The 18939-nt window shown below is 31.6% G+C and overlaps 1 protein-coding gene across 4 annotated transcripts in view; it reads left to right on the top strand.

The window, feature by feature from the left end:
- Positions 1-18939, top strand: part of Taf1 (TATA-box binding protein associated factor 1) — a 141902-nt gene that overhangs the window by 37908 nt on the left and 85055 nt on the right. For 3 of the 4 annotated variants that reach the window (XM_075372406.1, XM_075372405.1, XM_075372407.1), the window contains exons 3-5: positions 5813-6040; positions 11697-11879; positions 14138-14257. In XM_075372406.1, the coding sequence (XP_075228521.1) occupies positions 5813-6040; positions 11697-11879; positions 14138-14257 (531 nt within the window). Of the gene's footprint in view, positions 1-5812; positions 6041-11696; positions 11880-12121; positions 12182-14132; positions 14258-18939 lie in introns of those variants that run through there. The other variant, XM_075372408.1, reaches the window with a different exon arrangement.

Here is an 18939-nt window from a genome sequence, read left to right on the forward strand (position 1 = left end):
ATATATATATATATATATATATATATATTTAAGTGGCAGAATTTTATATTCCATTAAAATTGGATGGGATTATGTCTTAATCAACTTTCCTCTCATCACAGGAAGAAAAGATTTATGCTATATTTTCTATTGGTTTGATAAATACTCTACTGCAAGATTACAATTTAATTTAACATGAACAAAGTCAAAGTATGCATTTCTAAAAACATAAAATGGACAGACTTTTTTCAAATAAAAATTATATATAAGTTTTTGCAAATATTATCCGTGTATGCTACATACTTATGTAATCGAACGATAACAATTAATCATCAACAAACATTCCCAGATATGTATGTATATCACTTTTTAATATTATATCAGCTATAAGAAACACTCACATATCAATTTTATGATAACACAAGGGAACATGAAATGAGAAAGAATTAGAAAGAGAAAAATTTAGTTAAGATATTTTAGTTGTGTTTATACAACTAGTACAACTAGTATACAACTAGAGTCTGTAAAGTTAGATTGTTGAGATCACCCTATTTAGATTCATTCAATGTTTTAACATCAGCAGCACGATATATAATGGTTGGACATCAGCAGAAGTACTTATTAAACTATTAAACTAAGGGTACTATAAATCATAAATAGATTAAAAACAAAAACAGCTCCAGCACCAAACTATTGTGGGACACCATAGTGTTCCTAAAATTATGTACCATAATTAGACTCACTTTTGTTATTATCACAACAAACTGTTGCCTTTTGAAGAGGGTATGATCTTAATCATCTCAATAGCAACCTTTTTATATTCTCAATCTTCAACTTTTTAAGTAATAAATCATGATTTATAGTATCAAAGACTTTTCTTACATAAGGAAAAATTCAGAAACCCTTTTATATACTGGATCATTTAAATTATTATGTAGCTGAACAGTGAAATTCTGCTCTGTGCCAGGAAAGAAAGCCTTTTTACGAATCGGCAAAGAATTTATTACTTTCTAAGAAATTTATTAATCCAACTTCGGTAAACTAATTAAAAAGTTTAAAGAAATTAACACTAAAGATATTGTTATGTAATTCTCAATCCCTGGTTCTACTCCACACTTAAAAATAAGAATTACTTTACCAATTTCCAACCCAGTAGAAAAATACTCCTTTTCCAAACTAAAATTGAAAATTAATGTTAATATCATACAGATTTCACGAGAAACCTGTTTATTGATTGTTGAACAAATTATATAACTTTTGATTTATTCAATGGCAAAACATCTATATATATTTTTTTAAATGTAATCATTATAACGGGTTTTCAAATAAAAGTGAATTTAATTGTGAGTGTATATGTGTTTAAAAAATTCTTCAATATCACTATTCATCATGACATGGATTGCATCACTTAATGAAGCATTAATTTACCTGGAACTTCTCAAAAATATGTACTAAATTTATTGATGACCAGTGAACACATTGCCATACTCAGCAAACTAGAACTTACTTAACCTTTTATACCATCCGTCAAAATTAATCTTAATCAATTTCCATAATTTTGGGTCCATATTTCTGTTAAGGCAATGTAAGGTAAAATACCAAATAAGTACCAAAATGATAAAAATTTCTATTAGCACTCTTTATACTCTGGTATTAAATATTAATTTTATTACCTCTAAAAAAATTCACTTAAACCATTGACATTAGATAATGTTTGTATCAACATAAATTAAGAGTAAATCTGTACAAAGAAAGAAAGAAAAAGCGCAACCAGAAAAAAGTGAATTAAGAAAAACAACAAAAACAAATTAGAATATAAATAGGACAGTAAAAATTTGTTAATTATTATTAGCCAGCAGAAAAATAATAATACTAACGCAGGAACAATTAAATTAATAATCCAGTAATAAAAATCTATACTTACGATGTCACAATTAAGTTTAAAATTTATTTTACTCAAGATTTTTCAAATATATAAGAAATTAGAACAAAGAATTACATGAATAAATCGTTTATTCCGATTTACATATAATAATACATTATATTGTAATGTTTGGAATTGATACATATGCTACTCCATAAAATAAAAAAAAGGAACTGACACAGAGTTTCTCTGGGTGACTCAAGGAAACTGTGTTAAAACCTTGATCAAAGGCACATTAAAAAATATACAATTTATTATAAAATAAAAAAATTGATAAGGACAATACATGACTTCATTGTACACCTATTAAATATATATATACATTTTTTGCTGTACTTCATTTAAACTTGAAAGTGAGATACGATCCTCCAATTCTTTAATAAAGTGGACAGTTACACAATTGCTAAAGTATTAGTTGTTAACATCAAATATGTATACAATTAATTCAAGAATCTTACCTGAAATATTGGGATACAGTAAAAGTCCCTTTATTACTCTTTAAATAAATGTGTCTTATATCTAATACTATGTTTTTTAAATTATTATGATGTTACCATCAACAAAATGAAAACAATAACAAATAATCAAATGTTTCACTGAATCTGATGTGGACACCACTTGACTTACTTGTATGCCTATTAAATTACATATACACATTTTTTCAAATGAAAAAAACAAAATTTTTTTTTATTAATAACGTCTGATATTTTTTCATATATTTTTATTGTTATTGAATTATTATTTATTGTAAAAATAGTTTTACAATCAGAGGTTAATAATTATTATTAAATCAATATATTTAAATTAAAAAAAAAAAATTAAAAAAAAGGAGATGAAGTCTGATTTGAACCGATGTGCCTTCCCCTTATAAGATACAGATATTTCATTAATTGAAATTTCATTTAGTTATAACTGGAACCAATGAAAATATGTACCACGTATGATACATCATTGAAAAGCTCTCAATGAGGGCTTATTACTGCAGTTAAGAAAAGTCCAAAATTCAAATTTTTGGGATTTTGGGCTTTTGACCTTCCGGTTGGTGGTCATCAGAGATTGCCAACAAGAGACGGGTGTGTTTAGCAGCCAGAAGGAAAATGACTAGGGCTAGTTTTCCTGTCCTGAGGGATATATGTGTGGCCCAATATAAGAAGACCAAAAAGGACCTTGCATCATGCATTCAAGAGGCGAAACAGAAACCATGGAATGAGCTAATTGCGAAGTTAGAGGCAGATCCTTGGGGTAGGCCATACACTATATTGGTGTAAAGGAGGATGAGACTCATGATCCCTGCTACGCAGAATGCCCAAGAAGTGCAAGGCATAATCAATGGGCACACCTGGACCAGTTGCCGAATTTGGTGATAAGGATGGGGGTTTGGGCCACTCCAGATGTATTTCTTGAGGTATATAATGCTTGCCTCGCAGAGGGAGTATTCCCCCACAGGTAGAGATGCCAGCAGCTGGTTTTAGTTCTCAAACTGGGGAGGGACCCGCTGTTGCTCTCCTCATACTGGCCGTTGGCCATGATAGACGCCCTAACGAAAGTGTTGGAGCATGTGCTCCAACGCATAATATCCGAGGTGGTGGAGAGGGTAGGCGGATTCTCTGCCAGCCAATACAGCTTCCAAAAGGGGAGGTCCATCATTGATGTGGTGGGCGCTGTATGCCAGGTTACAGAGAGAGCCATGAGGCCTTGTCGCCCTTGATTTGAAAAATGCATTCAACTGCATTTCTCACATTGCAATAATGGGGTCGCTAGTGGTGTGCAGAATTCTGCTGTACCTCTGACAGATGATCAAGTCATATCTAACTGGGCATAGGCTTTTTTGCTGCCTGGAAGATGGAACAACAACTGAGCATAAGCTATACAGAGGAATACTACAGGAGTTAGTCCTCGAACTGACTATCTGCGTGTTGTCTTATAATGGGATCTTCCATATATCCCTTCCGCCAGGGGTGACCCTGGTGGGTAAATGCGGATGACCTCGCTTTGGCGGTGGAGGTTGGCACAGTTCACAAGACTACAGTTAAGATGTGCAATTCTTATCAAGCCATCAAAGAGTGGATGGTGGGGGTGGGTTTTATGCTTGCCTCCGATAAAACAGAGATGTTGGCAATTTCCTTCAAGAGACGCCTGAAGCTGAAACTTACCTTGGAGGGAAGAGGGATCGAAGCCAGACCTACGATTAAATACCTCAGGGTCTGGGTTGACATGAGGCTCTGGTTTGGAACACAGGCCATCGAGGCGACTGCCAAAGCGGAGAAGACAATGTTGGTTGCCAGTCTCTTGCCCAACTGCAGTGGCCTGACCCAGTTGCAGAGGAGACTGCTGGCGGGCATTGCATACATCATGGTATTGTATGGGGCTGAATTGTGGGGGAGCATCACTAAGTACGTGAAATATTTAGGACAACTCGAGGCTTCACTCAGGAGATGCTGTTTACGGATAATCTGTGCTTTTCGCACAGTTTCTAAGGAGGCAGCCGAGGTTGTGCCTGGCCTTTTACCTATTGGTCTGCTGATTGAGAAAAGGAAGAGACTTTGAGCATCGGGATCTCTATCTCCTGTCAATAAGTGGAGAATTTCCTTACATAGAAGAGGAGTTGCTAGGAATCTGGTAAAGCAGGTGAGGCGAAAGGGTGGTGGACGCATCACATTGTCAGAGATATAAGAAGCTGGTACTGAAGGACTCTTGGCTCATTGGGTTACTCTTTTAACACAGTTACTGGTGGGCCATGGAGGCTATAGAGCTTACTTTTACAGATTCTGTTTGAACCACACAGACCTTTGTTCCATGTATGCTGAATAGGAGACCCCTTTACATGCTTATTTTAGTTGTTCATGATTTGAGAATCAATGCCAAGAGATGTTGGAAGTTTTGGGCACAGAGATCATGTTTAATCCAGAAGACATTCAGAGAATTATGATGAGAGAACCCCTAGAATGGAAGGCTATAGAGGACTACGTTAAGGAAGTGTATGCCTCAGAAGAAGCTTGACAGGGAATTCGACGCCGGAAGGTGCTGGGCTGGACAGGCCTGCAGCTGAACGCTTAGAGAGCCCCCCCGAGCGTGTGGGGGTCGTCTTTGTGCAATGAGGTCATGGGCACTCCGCATACTGGCATCTGATGGCTGTATACTTCCCCAGTCAGAGGTAATGCTCCAAGAGCGGTTCCAGAAAGGAGAGGGAAAAAAGGAGTAGTAATAATAATTAAGAGAATCAGTAAATTTATCAGCATCATCAATAGTAGATTATGCCTTTAAAAATTATTACTATAATGTGATTATTATTTTTATGTTACTGTATGCTAGTAGTTTACAGTTGATTACAATCATTTGTAAATTAGTACTTACGGTATTAATGTTGTAGGTGACCTACCACTGTAATTAGTTAGTTCTTAGATGGTGCCACTGAAATGCTATATTGAAATAGAAAAAAAATAAATGAAATTATAAATATAATCTAACCAAACTTAACCTTCGCTCGCTAGTCAAGGTTAGTTAGGGACGTGTTAGTTTTTTATTTATTTTCTTACTTCAGTGGTACCATTTAAGAGCTAACTAACTACAGTGGTAGATCGCCTACTACAATAATATCATACTTACATTTCTTTTCTTTTATTGAAAATTATCATCTTTCAAATAAATTCTCATCATTTTAATTCATTATTTATTTTTAATCACTTTCTTGTACTCATCTACCCTTTTGTGTACTTAACAAGTATTAATTTATCTGCCATGTAAAAGTATTATCATTCATGTTTGAAATTGTTCTATTCATTTTACTAGGATTGTATTCATGTACGAGATGGCAAAACAACTGACAAACTAGCTGTTCAAAGAACTAAACTTTTGTTTAAACTAAACATGAATCTGACTTTATTAGTATAACATTTTACTTTAAAATAGGTACTACGATTTTCTCGATTATTTGGTCCAGGCAAACCGAGTAGTCTTCCACAGATTTGGCGAAGTGTTAGAAAACGTCGTAAACGCCGTAAACATTTGAATCAACAACAACAGCTTCAACAATCTGATTCTGGTTCTGATCAGGAGAGTTATAAATCAAAAAAGCGTGGTTGGACATTTAACTATGGCCCTTCTCCTACAGAAGATTTGCTTTCATCTGATGATGAGGTATGTAATTTAGTATGATAATATTTTATTACTGAAATTTGTTTGAAAGATGATGTAGAATTTGTGGTAATAATATTTCCAGTGTTTTTTTAAAAAATTATGTATATATATATATATATATTTTTTTTTTAAATATATGTATATATATATATATATATATATTTTTTAAATATATATATATATATCATTTAAAATTGGTGATTAGTATTTATTTTCAATTTATTTATGGTACTGGTAGAGTTTGCTGGGAAGTTCATAAAAGAATGGATAAAAAAACAAGAACATCAGAGTTAATAAATAAATAATTGTATTATTTAATTCTTAAAACTCCAGTTCTTTTTTCTTTGTTGAAATTATACATTAATAACTATTGCCCTAAAAAAAAATCTGTAAAAGATTATATACTTATAAAATATTTAAAATCTTTATTCCTCTATTGCATATAAGTGAATTGTGTTAACTGTGAAATATAAAATTACAAGTATTAAGAACACTTTTTAGTTCTGTATCTGTGATGTTTCTTTAAACTGGGTAATCTTTCTTCCTCCAACTCTTCAATCAAATTACATGGTAAAAAATCTGGCAATGAATTGCCTAACTTTCCCGACTTACTGGTATGCAATCTATTTTTGAAAAACTTTCTGCCTATGCTTTTTTTTTAATTTGGGAGCTCCCCCATCAGGGAAGAGGTATTAACAAATTTTAGTAACTTTATTGGTTAACAAAATGTGTTTTGAGCATTAAAAATTTGAAATTGTAGAAAAATCCTTTTTCCATTTGGAAGGCCTCCCCCGTACTCAACAGGAAGCGTTCAGAAAAAAATAATTTTTAAGAAAATAATCTCTAATAGGCGATAATAAGTTTAAAAAATCTGATGTAGACACACATAACTTCCTTTTATGCCTATTAAATTATATGTACACATTTTTTTTAAATGAAAAGTACATAAAATTTTATTTCATTAATAACTTCTGATATTTTTACATTTTTTTTTTATTATTGAATTATTTATTATAAATTTTTTTTTACAATCACAGGTTAATAATTATTAATAAATCAATATATTTAAATCAAATAAAAAATGAGATGAAGTCTGATTCCAATCGATCTGCCTTCCCCTTGAAAGATCCAAATATTTCATTAATTAAAATTTTGTTTGGCTATAACTCTGGAACAAATGAAAATAAGAACCACTTACGATATATTGTTGAAATGTTACCCCCTGAAGGTAGTACTTGTTTACCAAGTTTGAAGAAAATTAGTTACATATACCATCAAATCCAGAATTATAAGAAGTAGGCCAACATACACACAAATGTCCATCTGACAAAAATAGATGTTTGAACTCGAAGCATTGGAATAAAAAAATCCTTTCACAGATTGTTTATAATTTATTTAAATCTATTTTCTTTTTGTTAAATTTTTTTAACAAGACACAAAACATAAAAAAGTTCAATTTTTTTTAGATTATTTACCAATCTATATACTTTCCAGTTATTGCTATAGCAGCATATATCTTTATAGCTGGGAAAGTAAAACGTGCTATTTTAACTGCTACTCTATTGTCTGAATCTTAATATTAACTATATCTAGTAATATACATCCAGCTAATTTATTTATTTACTAGTGTGATAAATATACCTACATTAATAATTTTTTTTTTTTAGACAGGTAACTTCACAATGAAATTGTAAAATAAAAACTGATCAAAAACAGAATATATTACCATTTTGCAGCTGCTACTTAATTATACAGTTGATATTATAACATGGCAGTAAATCCATTTTAACAAGATATTAAAATGTTTTATTTTTTTTAGAAAAAAAAAGTTAAATAGATAGTGATACTGAAATAGCTATCATTTTTTAAAATGTTTTCTGCAAAATTTTGTAATCCTGGATTGTATGCTGTTTGCTTCTACAGTTCAGTCAGGCTGATAACCTTGAAGTGAGAAGTTGTGTTTGGTTCTTTGTTGTTAATTTTTTTGTTTGAACAATTGAAACTGTGTATTTCTGTGTGGACTCAGAATGGTCTTAACTTTAGAACAATGAATAATTTTTGTTGAATACATCTTCTGTGAGCATGGTGAGTACACAAAGGCAGTGAAAGAAAAGTTTTCCATTAGATTTTCAGGTATACTGGTTCCTAATTGATGTAATGTAAGAGCACAATCAAGAAATTTGGCCAAATATCAGTAATGGATTATGCGTCAAGGTACTTAATCAGTAGTAGCTACCATCAGTACTTAATGAAAGTAGTCTTCACAGAAAAACAAACAAAAGTGTTGCAACTGAGCACAAGGCAGTTCATAAGAAGCTCAGTCTTAACTCATAAAGTAAAAGTGGTTCAAAATTATTGGTTTCAGATGTGGAAAACAAATTCAGTAATGTGAATGGTTTGAACAGTTTCTAATTCAGTGGACAATACTGATGATATTTATACTGTTTTCTATACTGACTGGGCATGGTTACAATTATCATGGTTACAATTATAATTTTGCATACTCAGAAATCATGTTTATGGTCTGTCATCTAATCATATGTCTTAAGTGAAATTTCTCTAAATCTTCAAAAGATTGGGGTGTGGATTGCAATATCCAGGAGAAGAGTATTCAGTCCAATATTCTACACAGAAACATTAGATTCAACTTGTTATTATGAAATCATTCACCAGTTCGCAGGAGAACTAACCAAGAAAAAAATTAATAATGTTTAGTGCAACCACGCTTACAGGCAGGCAGTCCATGAAGTTAGCAAGCAGTTTTTGGAGATCAAATCATTTCTAAGGGTTTGTGGCCAACTCATTATGACTTTAAGCCCACTACATTTTTAATTTTGAGGTTATGCAAAAAGTAATGTTTATCAAGGAAACCCCACATCCTCCACGAACTTCAAACTATTATTTGCAATTTCACTAATAACATTCCATATGAACAAATTTTGAGACTTTTTGAGAACAAGAAGAAATATTATGTTCATGGAAACTGTTTCAAACTACTGTAAAGTAAATCAATGTTATGTATTGTTGTCTATTATATGACGTGTATAGTTACTTTTTGAAAACAATATTTATGACTGTAATAAAAACTTATACTATCCAGAAATTTAGGCAAAGTTTAAAATAAATTGGTTGATCTACACAGGAATGTTGTTTTTGAAAAACACCTACTCAAAAATTACACTAATTGGGAAGAATAATAATTAATAAGCATACTGTGTTTGTTTTTTTTTCACCCATCAAGGTGATGTTATCAGCACTCGACACAATATTACAATAGTAAATAATCAAAAATTAACAGTTAAAATCTACCTTAAAAATTAAATAGATATAAAATACCTATGCGGTATGCTACGTGTGAAATAAAACCAAAATTACAATATTAAAAATCTAACATAAAACAACAAAATTGCCATTTGTAAAAAGGCAAACACATTACAATTTTAATCTAATATTTGAATCCAGATGCATGGCTTTAAGAAATTGTAAGAGATTAGATAACATCAATACATTGTTACCAAAGATATTTTGGATGTTAGCCCGTAGTTTAAACTATTGCTGCAACACCGTATAGCAGACACAGTGTACAAGAATGTGGTGTACATTACTACACCACACAAGAGTGCTCCACGATCAGCACACTTAATGCCTGAAATTCCAATATGACTAGGGATCCAATGGAATCTCACAATTGTGTTATGCTGAGTCATTTCAGAGATAACAGACTGCATATCACAGACAAAAGGGTGTTTGGAGTACATGTCACTAATCATCTGTAAGTTGCTCATGGAATCTGTACACACAAGTACATGTTGGAACGTTGGGCTAAGTATAATTAAGGCTTGTTAATAGCAAACAGCTCCACAATGAAGACACTGCAGATGTTGGGAAGGCCAGACATGTGTGTTCTATTGCCAACCACAAAAACACAACCAACAGAATTATCATGTCTAGAGCCATAAACGTATAAACAATGGCATCAGGATTCACACTATTTACAACATTAAAAAATTTTCACATAAAATCACAGGATTTGTATCCTTTTTTTAATACTGACCAAGACTCAAAATTCATGAGATAAGGCCACCAAGTAATTACATTGAGTAACAGGAGGTAGTGGTGGTAATATATTTAGAGTTAAGAATGGGCGATGAGCTCTGATGGCTAGTGAGGCAGTAGATCTTGGCTGTTCCTCATATCAAATAACATGCCGCATCAAAGTTAGGATGATTTAGTTATGTTTTAGTGGGAGCTACATAGGAGCAGATCAATTGATTTTGTCTATTACAAAGAGCGCTCACCATTCTTTACTAGTAGACTTAAAGACTTACTTTAAAGCAATATTTTTGTCTAAGTGTATTTTATTGAAATTAAATTCATTGTTTTATTTTTTTTGTAAGTTAGATTTCATTTTATTTAAAAAAAAAAGCTGTAAATTTGTTAATGACATCATGTATGTGTTTGTGTATATTGGTTTTTTCAACTGTAAATAATTTTTTATTTCTTCATTTTCTGCTTAGAACAAAACGCTTCTTTAGCAGCCGGATAATGAATGATGGACTAAGAGCGGTGGCCCATGCAGAAGAATAAGCCACACAACCATAGTCCAAGCAGGAATGAAGCAGAGCTCAGCAGAAGCGATATATACATACTCAATTAGCTCCCCAACAAGTATTAGATAGTACTCTCAGCATAACCAGCATTTTTAGACATTTTATCTTCAGCTCCTTTAAATGTGTTACCCATATTAGTCGTTGGTCAAGTCCCTGATAGTTCAATATCAGCTACGTCACGGCAGAAAATCACTCTCCTGCTGAAACTTAGTGTGTTAAGTGGTCCCACTATCACTTAATCCTTCCCTACGTACCTAAGAGCTACGAGCTTCCAGCTCTGTTTATTATTATTCACCTCAATTATTATTATTATTCCAATCCTAAGCTTTTTAATTGATTTTGGTAAGCCGCAAGCTGTTACTATGCATTTATTTATTAAAAAGAGAGAAACGCTAGAAAAGGATTTACCTTCTTCCATACATTTCGCTGTAAGAAATCTTACATTAAATAACTTAGCACTCTCTGTTAACATTACTTGGCTCTTTGCCGCCCTACACATCTTCAGCCGACAACATCGGTCGAAGTCTTTCCAAACTTACAATTTTTTTTGGTTTTTGAAGTGGACCAGCAACCACCAAAAGATTTTTTATTGGGATTGGCATTCAGTTCACATGAGTACCAGCAATTTAACAAACCACTCCATCAGACCACGCACATACTATTGCTAGGGCTGTGTACAATGACCACTCCATCAAGAGCACATACTAGAGCTAGGGCTGTGTACAACTGGCTTCACTCTGATGTCCAAAGAATATTGTTTGAGACTCACTACATAGAGCCATCCACCCATCGACATGAGTTTCCACCTTGGGTTACGGTTATGTTTTGTAAAATGTTACAACACCGAATGCAAGTGTAAAATGTTGCTGAGTAAGGGTTTATGTTGTAATTTGTGCAGTGTTTGTGATGTGGTGTATGTGTATAGGTTAGGGCTGTGGGAATGCCAACCCCTAAAGTCTTAAAGAGTAAAACTCCCCATTGGGAAGCATACTGTTAGGATAATGGCTACTCATAACAAATAGCTAAATTTACTTTTTAACTTTCAGCAAAAACTTCTTCAACCACAAGAAGATAAAATACAGAATAAAACTCAAGAGAATGGTGATAACTCTGATATGGGACCAAAAGTAGCTGATTGGAGATTTGGTCCAGCACAGGTCTGGTATGATATGCTTGATGTCCCGGAAACTGGTGAAGGATTCAATTACGGATTTAAAATAAAAGAAAAGGTAAGCTATTAAGCAATATTTTTGTCTAAATGTATTTTATTGAAATTAAATTCATTGTTTTATTTTTTTTTTGTAAGTTAGATTTAATTCTATTTTTAAAAAAAGCTGTAAATTTGTTAATGACATCATGCATGTGTTTGTGTATATTGGTTTTTTCAACTGTAAATTATTTTTTATTTCTTCATTTTCTTCTTAGTCAAAATGTACTAGAGGTTATCTTTAAAAAATTTATATTTTCTCGCAGGTCTGTTCTGAAGATGGGGCAAAGGATAAACTTCTTTCTGTTAAAACTGAAGAAAAAACTCAGGCTAGTTTTATTGGAAAATTCTCTTATTATTCTTCAACTTATTCAGATGTTCAGTTTAAATTAAGTTACTTATTTGCCAAGCCTGACCTGAATGCAAACTACAGAAACCTCTGAATGGAAGACAGAGATGGATGACAAAGACTCCTTGATGTTGGATGGCTTCTTCAAATAGACTACATAAACCTCCCTTTTATATCCATTCCTTTTCTGTTTTCTTGATATCTCAGTTTGATCTTATCATGTTTCCTATATCACTGCATGATTTTATTTTAAGTGATTCTCTTTCCAAGGTCTTTTGTGCTAAATTACTCAGGTAGTTGTATGATAGCTAACCATATAGTTAGTATTACCATTAATGATATTAGTATATTTCTGTTGTTTGTGATGTAACATTCTTGGGCATTGTGTGCGAGTTGATCAAAATGACTATGATCCAAATTGATTAATGAAATAATTCATCACAGAAGCTTACAAACGAGCTTGTACGTGGGAGTGTGAAAATGGAAATTTATAGCTTACGAAAAATGCCTTGCCTGCCAGGATTCGATCTTGGTACCTCCAGATGAAAAGCTGTGATGCTATCACTCTGCCAAGAGATCAACGGAGTGGTTTTATCGTGTAGTTTTTATTTTTATGTATTATTACCCTTTGTGTTTTATTCATTGAATTTTTACTTTGTAAAGCTATTCTGTTGAAGATTTTTCTATAGTATTTCTTGATCTTTCTTGACAAATCCTAGAGCAGTTCCTTTTTATTATCCATGAATTAGAACACCTTTCATTCCTAACATGATCTTTATAACAGATAATTCTGTTATCTGAATTGAATATTAATTTAATTACTCATGTCCCAGCCATTAAGTTTTATTCACTTCTTATTCTTTTAATAGTTTTCATCTTGATTTGCTCTTTCTATTTGTTTTATTGTTGTTTGTTCCTCTTTGTTTTTATAGCTATTCCTAGCATATCATGATATATAATAAAAAATCAAAACTACAATAACAAGAAACCACTTTAAACAATTATATTTTGATTTCAGGTTGTTGAAAATTATCCTTTCCGTTTAAAACTGAAACAACCAATTTAAATTCTGAAATAAGTTGTAGTGTGTAATGTTGATATTTAACATTTTCATATTTATCATTAAACTCATCATCGCAAAGTCAGCTGATTTTTGAAGTCAACAGTTCTAATGTTCAAATACTTGTAAAGGCAGTTATGCCTTTATGTGGCCTTTGTATGGATTTGAATGCTAGATTGAGGATATCAGTGTTCTTTGGTAGTCAAGTTTCAGTTAACCACACATCAGAGTGGTCAACCTGAGTCGGTTCCAGACTACATGTTGTTGATACATTTACACTTAATATTGTACTATATCTGTAACTATGTCAGGTTTGGCAAGCTGGTAGCAGTAATTGCATTGTCTATAGACATATCCAGATCCGGCAGTGCAGTAGCTGGAAAACTGGTTGGCGAAACATATATATATCAATACTACTGCTTGTGGAATTCTGCTTGTAGAGAGTGATCAACAAAAATCCCCCATTTTAATACTTGTTATGTGTTAACAATAAAATTTCTTCTAATTTTTCCTCAAAATATTTGAATAATGTAGTCTGAGAAAATTTAAAATGATCAGTGGACTTTTGAACAAAAAAAAATAGTTGAATTAAAAAAAAGATTAGTATAAAATTCTTGTGAAAGGATGCTGCTCTGATGACTTTTTATTTCAATTATTGATAATTACTAAAAGTTTAAAAATAAATCTGTATATATTAGGATATTGTGTAAATTAGGATTCTTGATCAAATTATAGCATGAAATGAAGGTAACTTTAGTTTTAAGTAATTTATTTCAGTGTAACTTATTTTTCATATGCCAGTAAATTTACAAATAAAATTTTATTATGCATGTTAACTTTGTATAATGTTTCACATTTTTCCAAACCTTAGAAATCAGAAGATGAGAAAGAGGATGATGAAAATTCATTTCCAGATGATACATTTTTAATGGTATCACAGTTGCATTGGGAAGATGATGTTGTCTGGAATGGAGAGGAAATTAAACACAAGGTTCGTGAAAATGAAGTATTTGTTTAAAAACTTACAGATTACCTATTAACAACAAAATATTAAATATATATGTATTTAAATTCTATGAAATAAACCACCTAGTACAGAATAGTGAGATAAGACGCATCTTACCGAATTTTTCATGAAAGTACTTATGTGGGATCCCACATCCTCCGTCATTTTTTAAATAATTCCATTATTGCATAACAAAAATTTAGAAATAAAAATACTAAAATAATGAAAATTGCATATTAATTTTATGCGACTGCATATAATAATATGCAGGTATAATAATACCTGTTACAATTTTTATAAGACCATCTCCATTAAACACTGGTGGTTTATCAAATTGAAATTTTGTTTGTATTTATATATGTAATATTTTTCTAAATATTTAATTTTGTCATCTGTATTAATTTCTAGTATTTCTAAATTTGAGTTAATATCAGAAATAGAATGTTTATAAGTTTTAGTAATGATTTTAATGTTGTATGTAATATTTTCCAAAAAATAATATTTACAAAAATAATAGCAGTGAGTTATCTACCAACATCATCTCACAGCAGCAATTTAATTGTACTTTCATATCAAACAATAACAGAAAAATTACACTAATACGTATTTGTCTACCTATATTATTATTATGTTATTTTGTAGTTAGTAGTGCATTAATTTCCTTTTCAGGGCACTGTAATGTTGTACAATATTGGAAATCTACATTTAATCTCCCTGACACCAAAGCTCTGCAAACATTATTATGGTTACGATTCAGAATTTTGCTTCAGTGTGCTGTATTATTATTGAGAAGTTAATTTTCTTGTTAATTAGTTTTTGAGAAGTAAGTAGTTCATTTGTAATGATTTTAAAAGTTATTGATAATAATTAGTTAGTGATTTGTTTTATAGTAAAAGAGAAATGCTGTATAAGTTTACAAATCAGGAATATGCCGACATTCATTTCATCTTGTAACGATAATGCTACACAAGCCATTAAAGAATATCCTGGCAGATTTCCCAATCCAAACACTCCTAACCGGCAAGTATTTGCAGATACTCACTGGCACCTAAGGGAAAGTAGAACATTTAATATAATATCTGAACAGAAAACAAATGTGAATGGGCAGATTTTACTTTGATAGAGCGAAGTACAGCTACTAGTACTCATTGATTATCTGCATTCTCATTGATTATCTTTGGGATTCCATGCAACAGTATATGGCAAATATTCCACAATGAAGGTCTCTAACTGTGTCATCCTCAACCAGTTCATTGTCTGGAAGAAAGTGATTACAGTCTTCAGCTGAATTATTGTCAATGGTTGTTACAAAACAACATGCTTCCATCGCTGGTATTATTTACAGATGAAGCAACATTTACGAGAGGTGGGATAAGCAGTATATGAAACAAATATTTTGGAAACATGACAATCCTCGTGAAACCATTGAAACTAATTTCCAACACCGTTTTTCATTAAATGTCTGGTGTGGGATAATAGGTAATGTTATCTCACATTTTCAACAGTAGACTCACAGGTATGTTTACCTGAACTTTCTTCAAAATGAGCTGTCAATACTTTTAGAGGATGTTCCTTTTAGTAAAAGGATTGATATGTATTTCCAACAATGGCGCACTAGCCCATTTTTATGGTCCTATTATTCATTATTGAATGAAACATTTCCCTAACCACTTGATTGGTCGAGATGGACCTCAACTATCCCCAGCTAGATCACCTGATGTGAATCCCTTGGATTTCTGTTTGTGAAGATGTATGAAAGCGTTAGTGTATGCACAAAAATCTGAACATGCAAATGAACTTTTACAAAGAATCACATGAGCGATTGAAGAAATAAAAAATTGCCCATGAATGCTAGAAAATTCCATCTCATCTGCAACTTGTGGTGAAATGTGTTTTCAGGTTGATGATTGACATTTTGAACTGTTGATGAAATATAAGAAAATCTTATGTTAATTTATTTGGTTTTAGAAGTTTAGTTTATTTTTACCATTTTTATCCAATAATAGAATGCCATTCATTTTAGTCTAAAATATAAATTCAGTATTTTCCATATTGGTACTTATTGTTCGGCATTAAAGAATACATTATTTTCTTGCACTATTATTCATATTTTATTGACTTTCTTTACATCAATTTTCTAAGAATTAAATACTCTTTAACTAATAATTTATTTTTGTATTGACAACTTAAAAAGATTATTTGTGCTTAAAGTTGAAAAACTGTGTTTTTGAACTCAATTTTTTTTGTTTATTTATACCCTATTTAGAATAAAATAATGGTAATACAATTGTGGGTCCTATTTTAAAAACTTTTTCAGGTCAAAAACCATAAGAAACCACTAAATTCACATCTTAATTTACCTTCTGAGAATTTCAGTAGTGCTTCATTTCAGTAGAGGAGCAGAAGTCAGGGGGAAATCTTTCACTAGTTGTAACTAGCTAACAAAACATTTTCAGACCATATATAATGGTATAATAAATTTTTTTCATTATTTTAATTAGAAGATTATGCCTATGATGTTAAGCAGAATTCTCTGAAAAAGTCAAAATTTCAATTTGATAAATCACCAGATAGTGTTTGAGGGAGACGGTCTTATAAAAACTGCAAGAGGTAGCAGCACTCTTGTAAATTAAAATGCAATTTTCATTATTTTAGTATTTTTTTTAATCTTTATTATGCAATAATGCAATTATTTCAATCATTAGGATGCGGGATCCTGCAAAAGTACTTTAATGAAAAATTAAGGTAAGATATGTCTTATCTCAACATTCTGTTCTTGGTGGTTTAATATAATTTTACAGTACAGAGTAATAGTATGAAAATTAAAAAGATGAATTTCAGCAAAATAAAAAATATATATATTCTAAAAGCATAAACAAAATTCATCACAATCCACCAAAGTACAGAATCAATAGGAGCTCTTACCTTATCTTATTATTTTTATTTTCTATATATCAAAAGCGCTTTCGAGGAATTTCCTCATCATCAGTCTATTAAAATAATTAATTACACATTAATAAAACACTAAACATAATTGTTTACGCCATTTTGCGTAAAGTTGTTTTATTTTCAATAATGTTTTTATCATTATTTTTATCTGCTGTGGTTGCAATGTTTCATAAAAGCAATTTCTATTTAACCACATTAATTTTTTAACTGTTTTTTGTTAGCTCATTTCAATATTGTCAAGTTCCTAGAAATATACATTTCTTTGTCTGCGACTACGTCATTTCCTCTGCTCGTTCGTATTTAACAATTTTTATCTGTCTTACGTAATTCTTTTAATGGTCTGTTTGCTTATAATATTAATTTTCGATATGTTCTTTCTTACCCAAACTTCCCGTCTATGCTAATTTCTTTGTCTTACCAATACCAGCACACTAGCTCGTGTTGTCAACACACACACACACTCCTCTGTCCATTGCGTGCTTTTTCCCCCTCTTCTCACTACGTCAGCATTGTTCATTCCAGTTCAGTATTTCATGTTGTTTGGATGAATAGGCTGGTCCCCGGGCGGGGACCAGCTTGCCGTTCTTTCTCTTGCTTAATGTTAATACTTTCTTTGTCTTCATAAACGTTGCGGTATTTCTCTGTCAAAAATATTTTCTAGTTCTACTCGTCAGTTTTTCGTGATTTCACAATTTTCTATGTTTATCACGCCATCATTTTTTCAGTCCAGGACAGACTTTCTTGGTGTGCAGACCTATGGACTCAGTCACTTCTTTACTTCGTCCAGCCTCGTTTCTTTGTTAAGTTATTCTTCAAATTCACTATATTACGTCTATGTTGAAAGTGCTTCAATTACTACAAACTGCCATTTCTATCGACGCTGAATCTTCTCAGACTGCAGTTACATTTTCACCGATGCAGAATCTCTAAATTCGTTGCTACATATCTCAGATACTACGTATTAGCCTAACTCTACATCATGTCTCACCCCTGCATTCCTGATACACCACGGCGGACTACGCCCAGGAATTACTGTATGTATTCATTTACCTTCATTCATGAGTTCGTCGTTTACTAATATTTGTGTGCTACAGGCAAGTCTAATTTTCATTATTTATTATGTTTAAACAGTTATTTTATCAGTAAAAATTTGTGGAACATTCAGTTCATCGTACCTTATGCATTTTCACTTTCAAGTGTAGTTCACAAAACCATTTACTCACTTAAGTACAGTCACGACAGGTTACTTACATAAGGTTGTGTCATTGTTCAGCTGCAACCTATTTTACGTGCTTTATTAATTTCAATTTTGTAGTTATGATAATTAACTCTACAATTTAATCTTGTATCTTGTTAATCCTCGAGATTAATCTTTTTCTACTCATGAACTGTGTTCATAATTCTGCTCTAAAATTAACCTAAAACAATTTATTCCTGATGTGCAATTATGTTTTAGGACTTTGCAATTTTATATTTTCAAGATTGCTTATTTACCAAAATGAACTCTATTTACATATTATTACTTATTCCAATTTGATTATTGTAATTAACTGATTTTTATACTGAAATTATTGTAATTCATTTTTCTAAGTTAATGACATTTGTTCATTCCTAATTTTCAATATTACTGCATTTGTCAGCAATGCAATAGTTTTTCAGACATACTATGTTTATTGATGTTATGTTTTTCTAAATTTATAATTAAAATAAATTTATAA

Source organism: Lycorma delicatula, chromosome 8, assembly GCF_047948215.1.
Source record: "Lycorma delicatula isolate Av1 chromosome 8, ASM4794821v1, whole genome shotgun sequence".
In the NCBI taxonomy this organism is placed as follows: domain Eukaryota; kingdom Metazoa; phylum Arthropoda; class Insecta; order Hemiptera; family Fulgoridae; genus Lycorma; species Lycorma delicatula.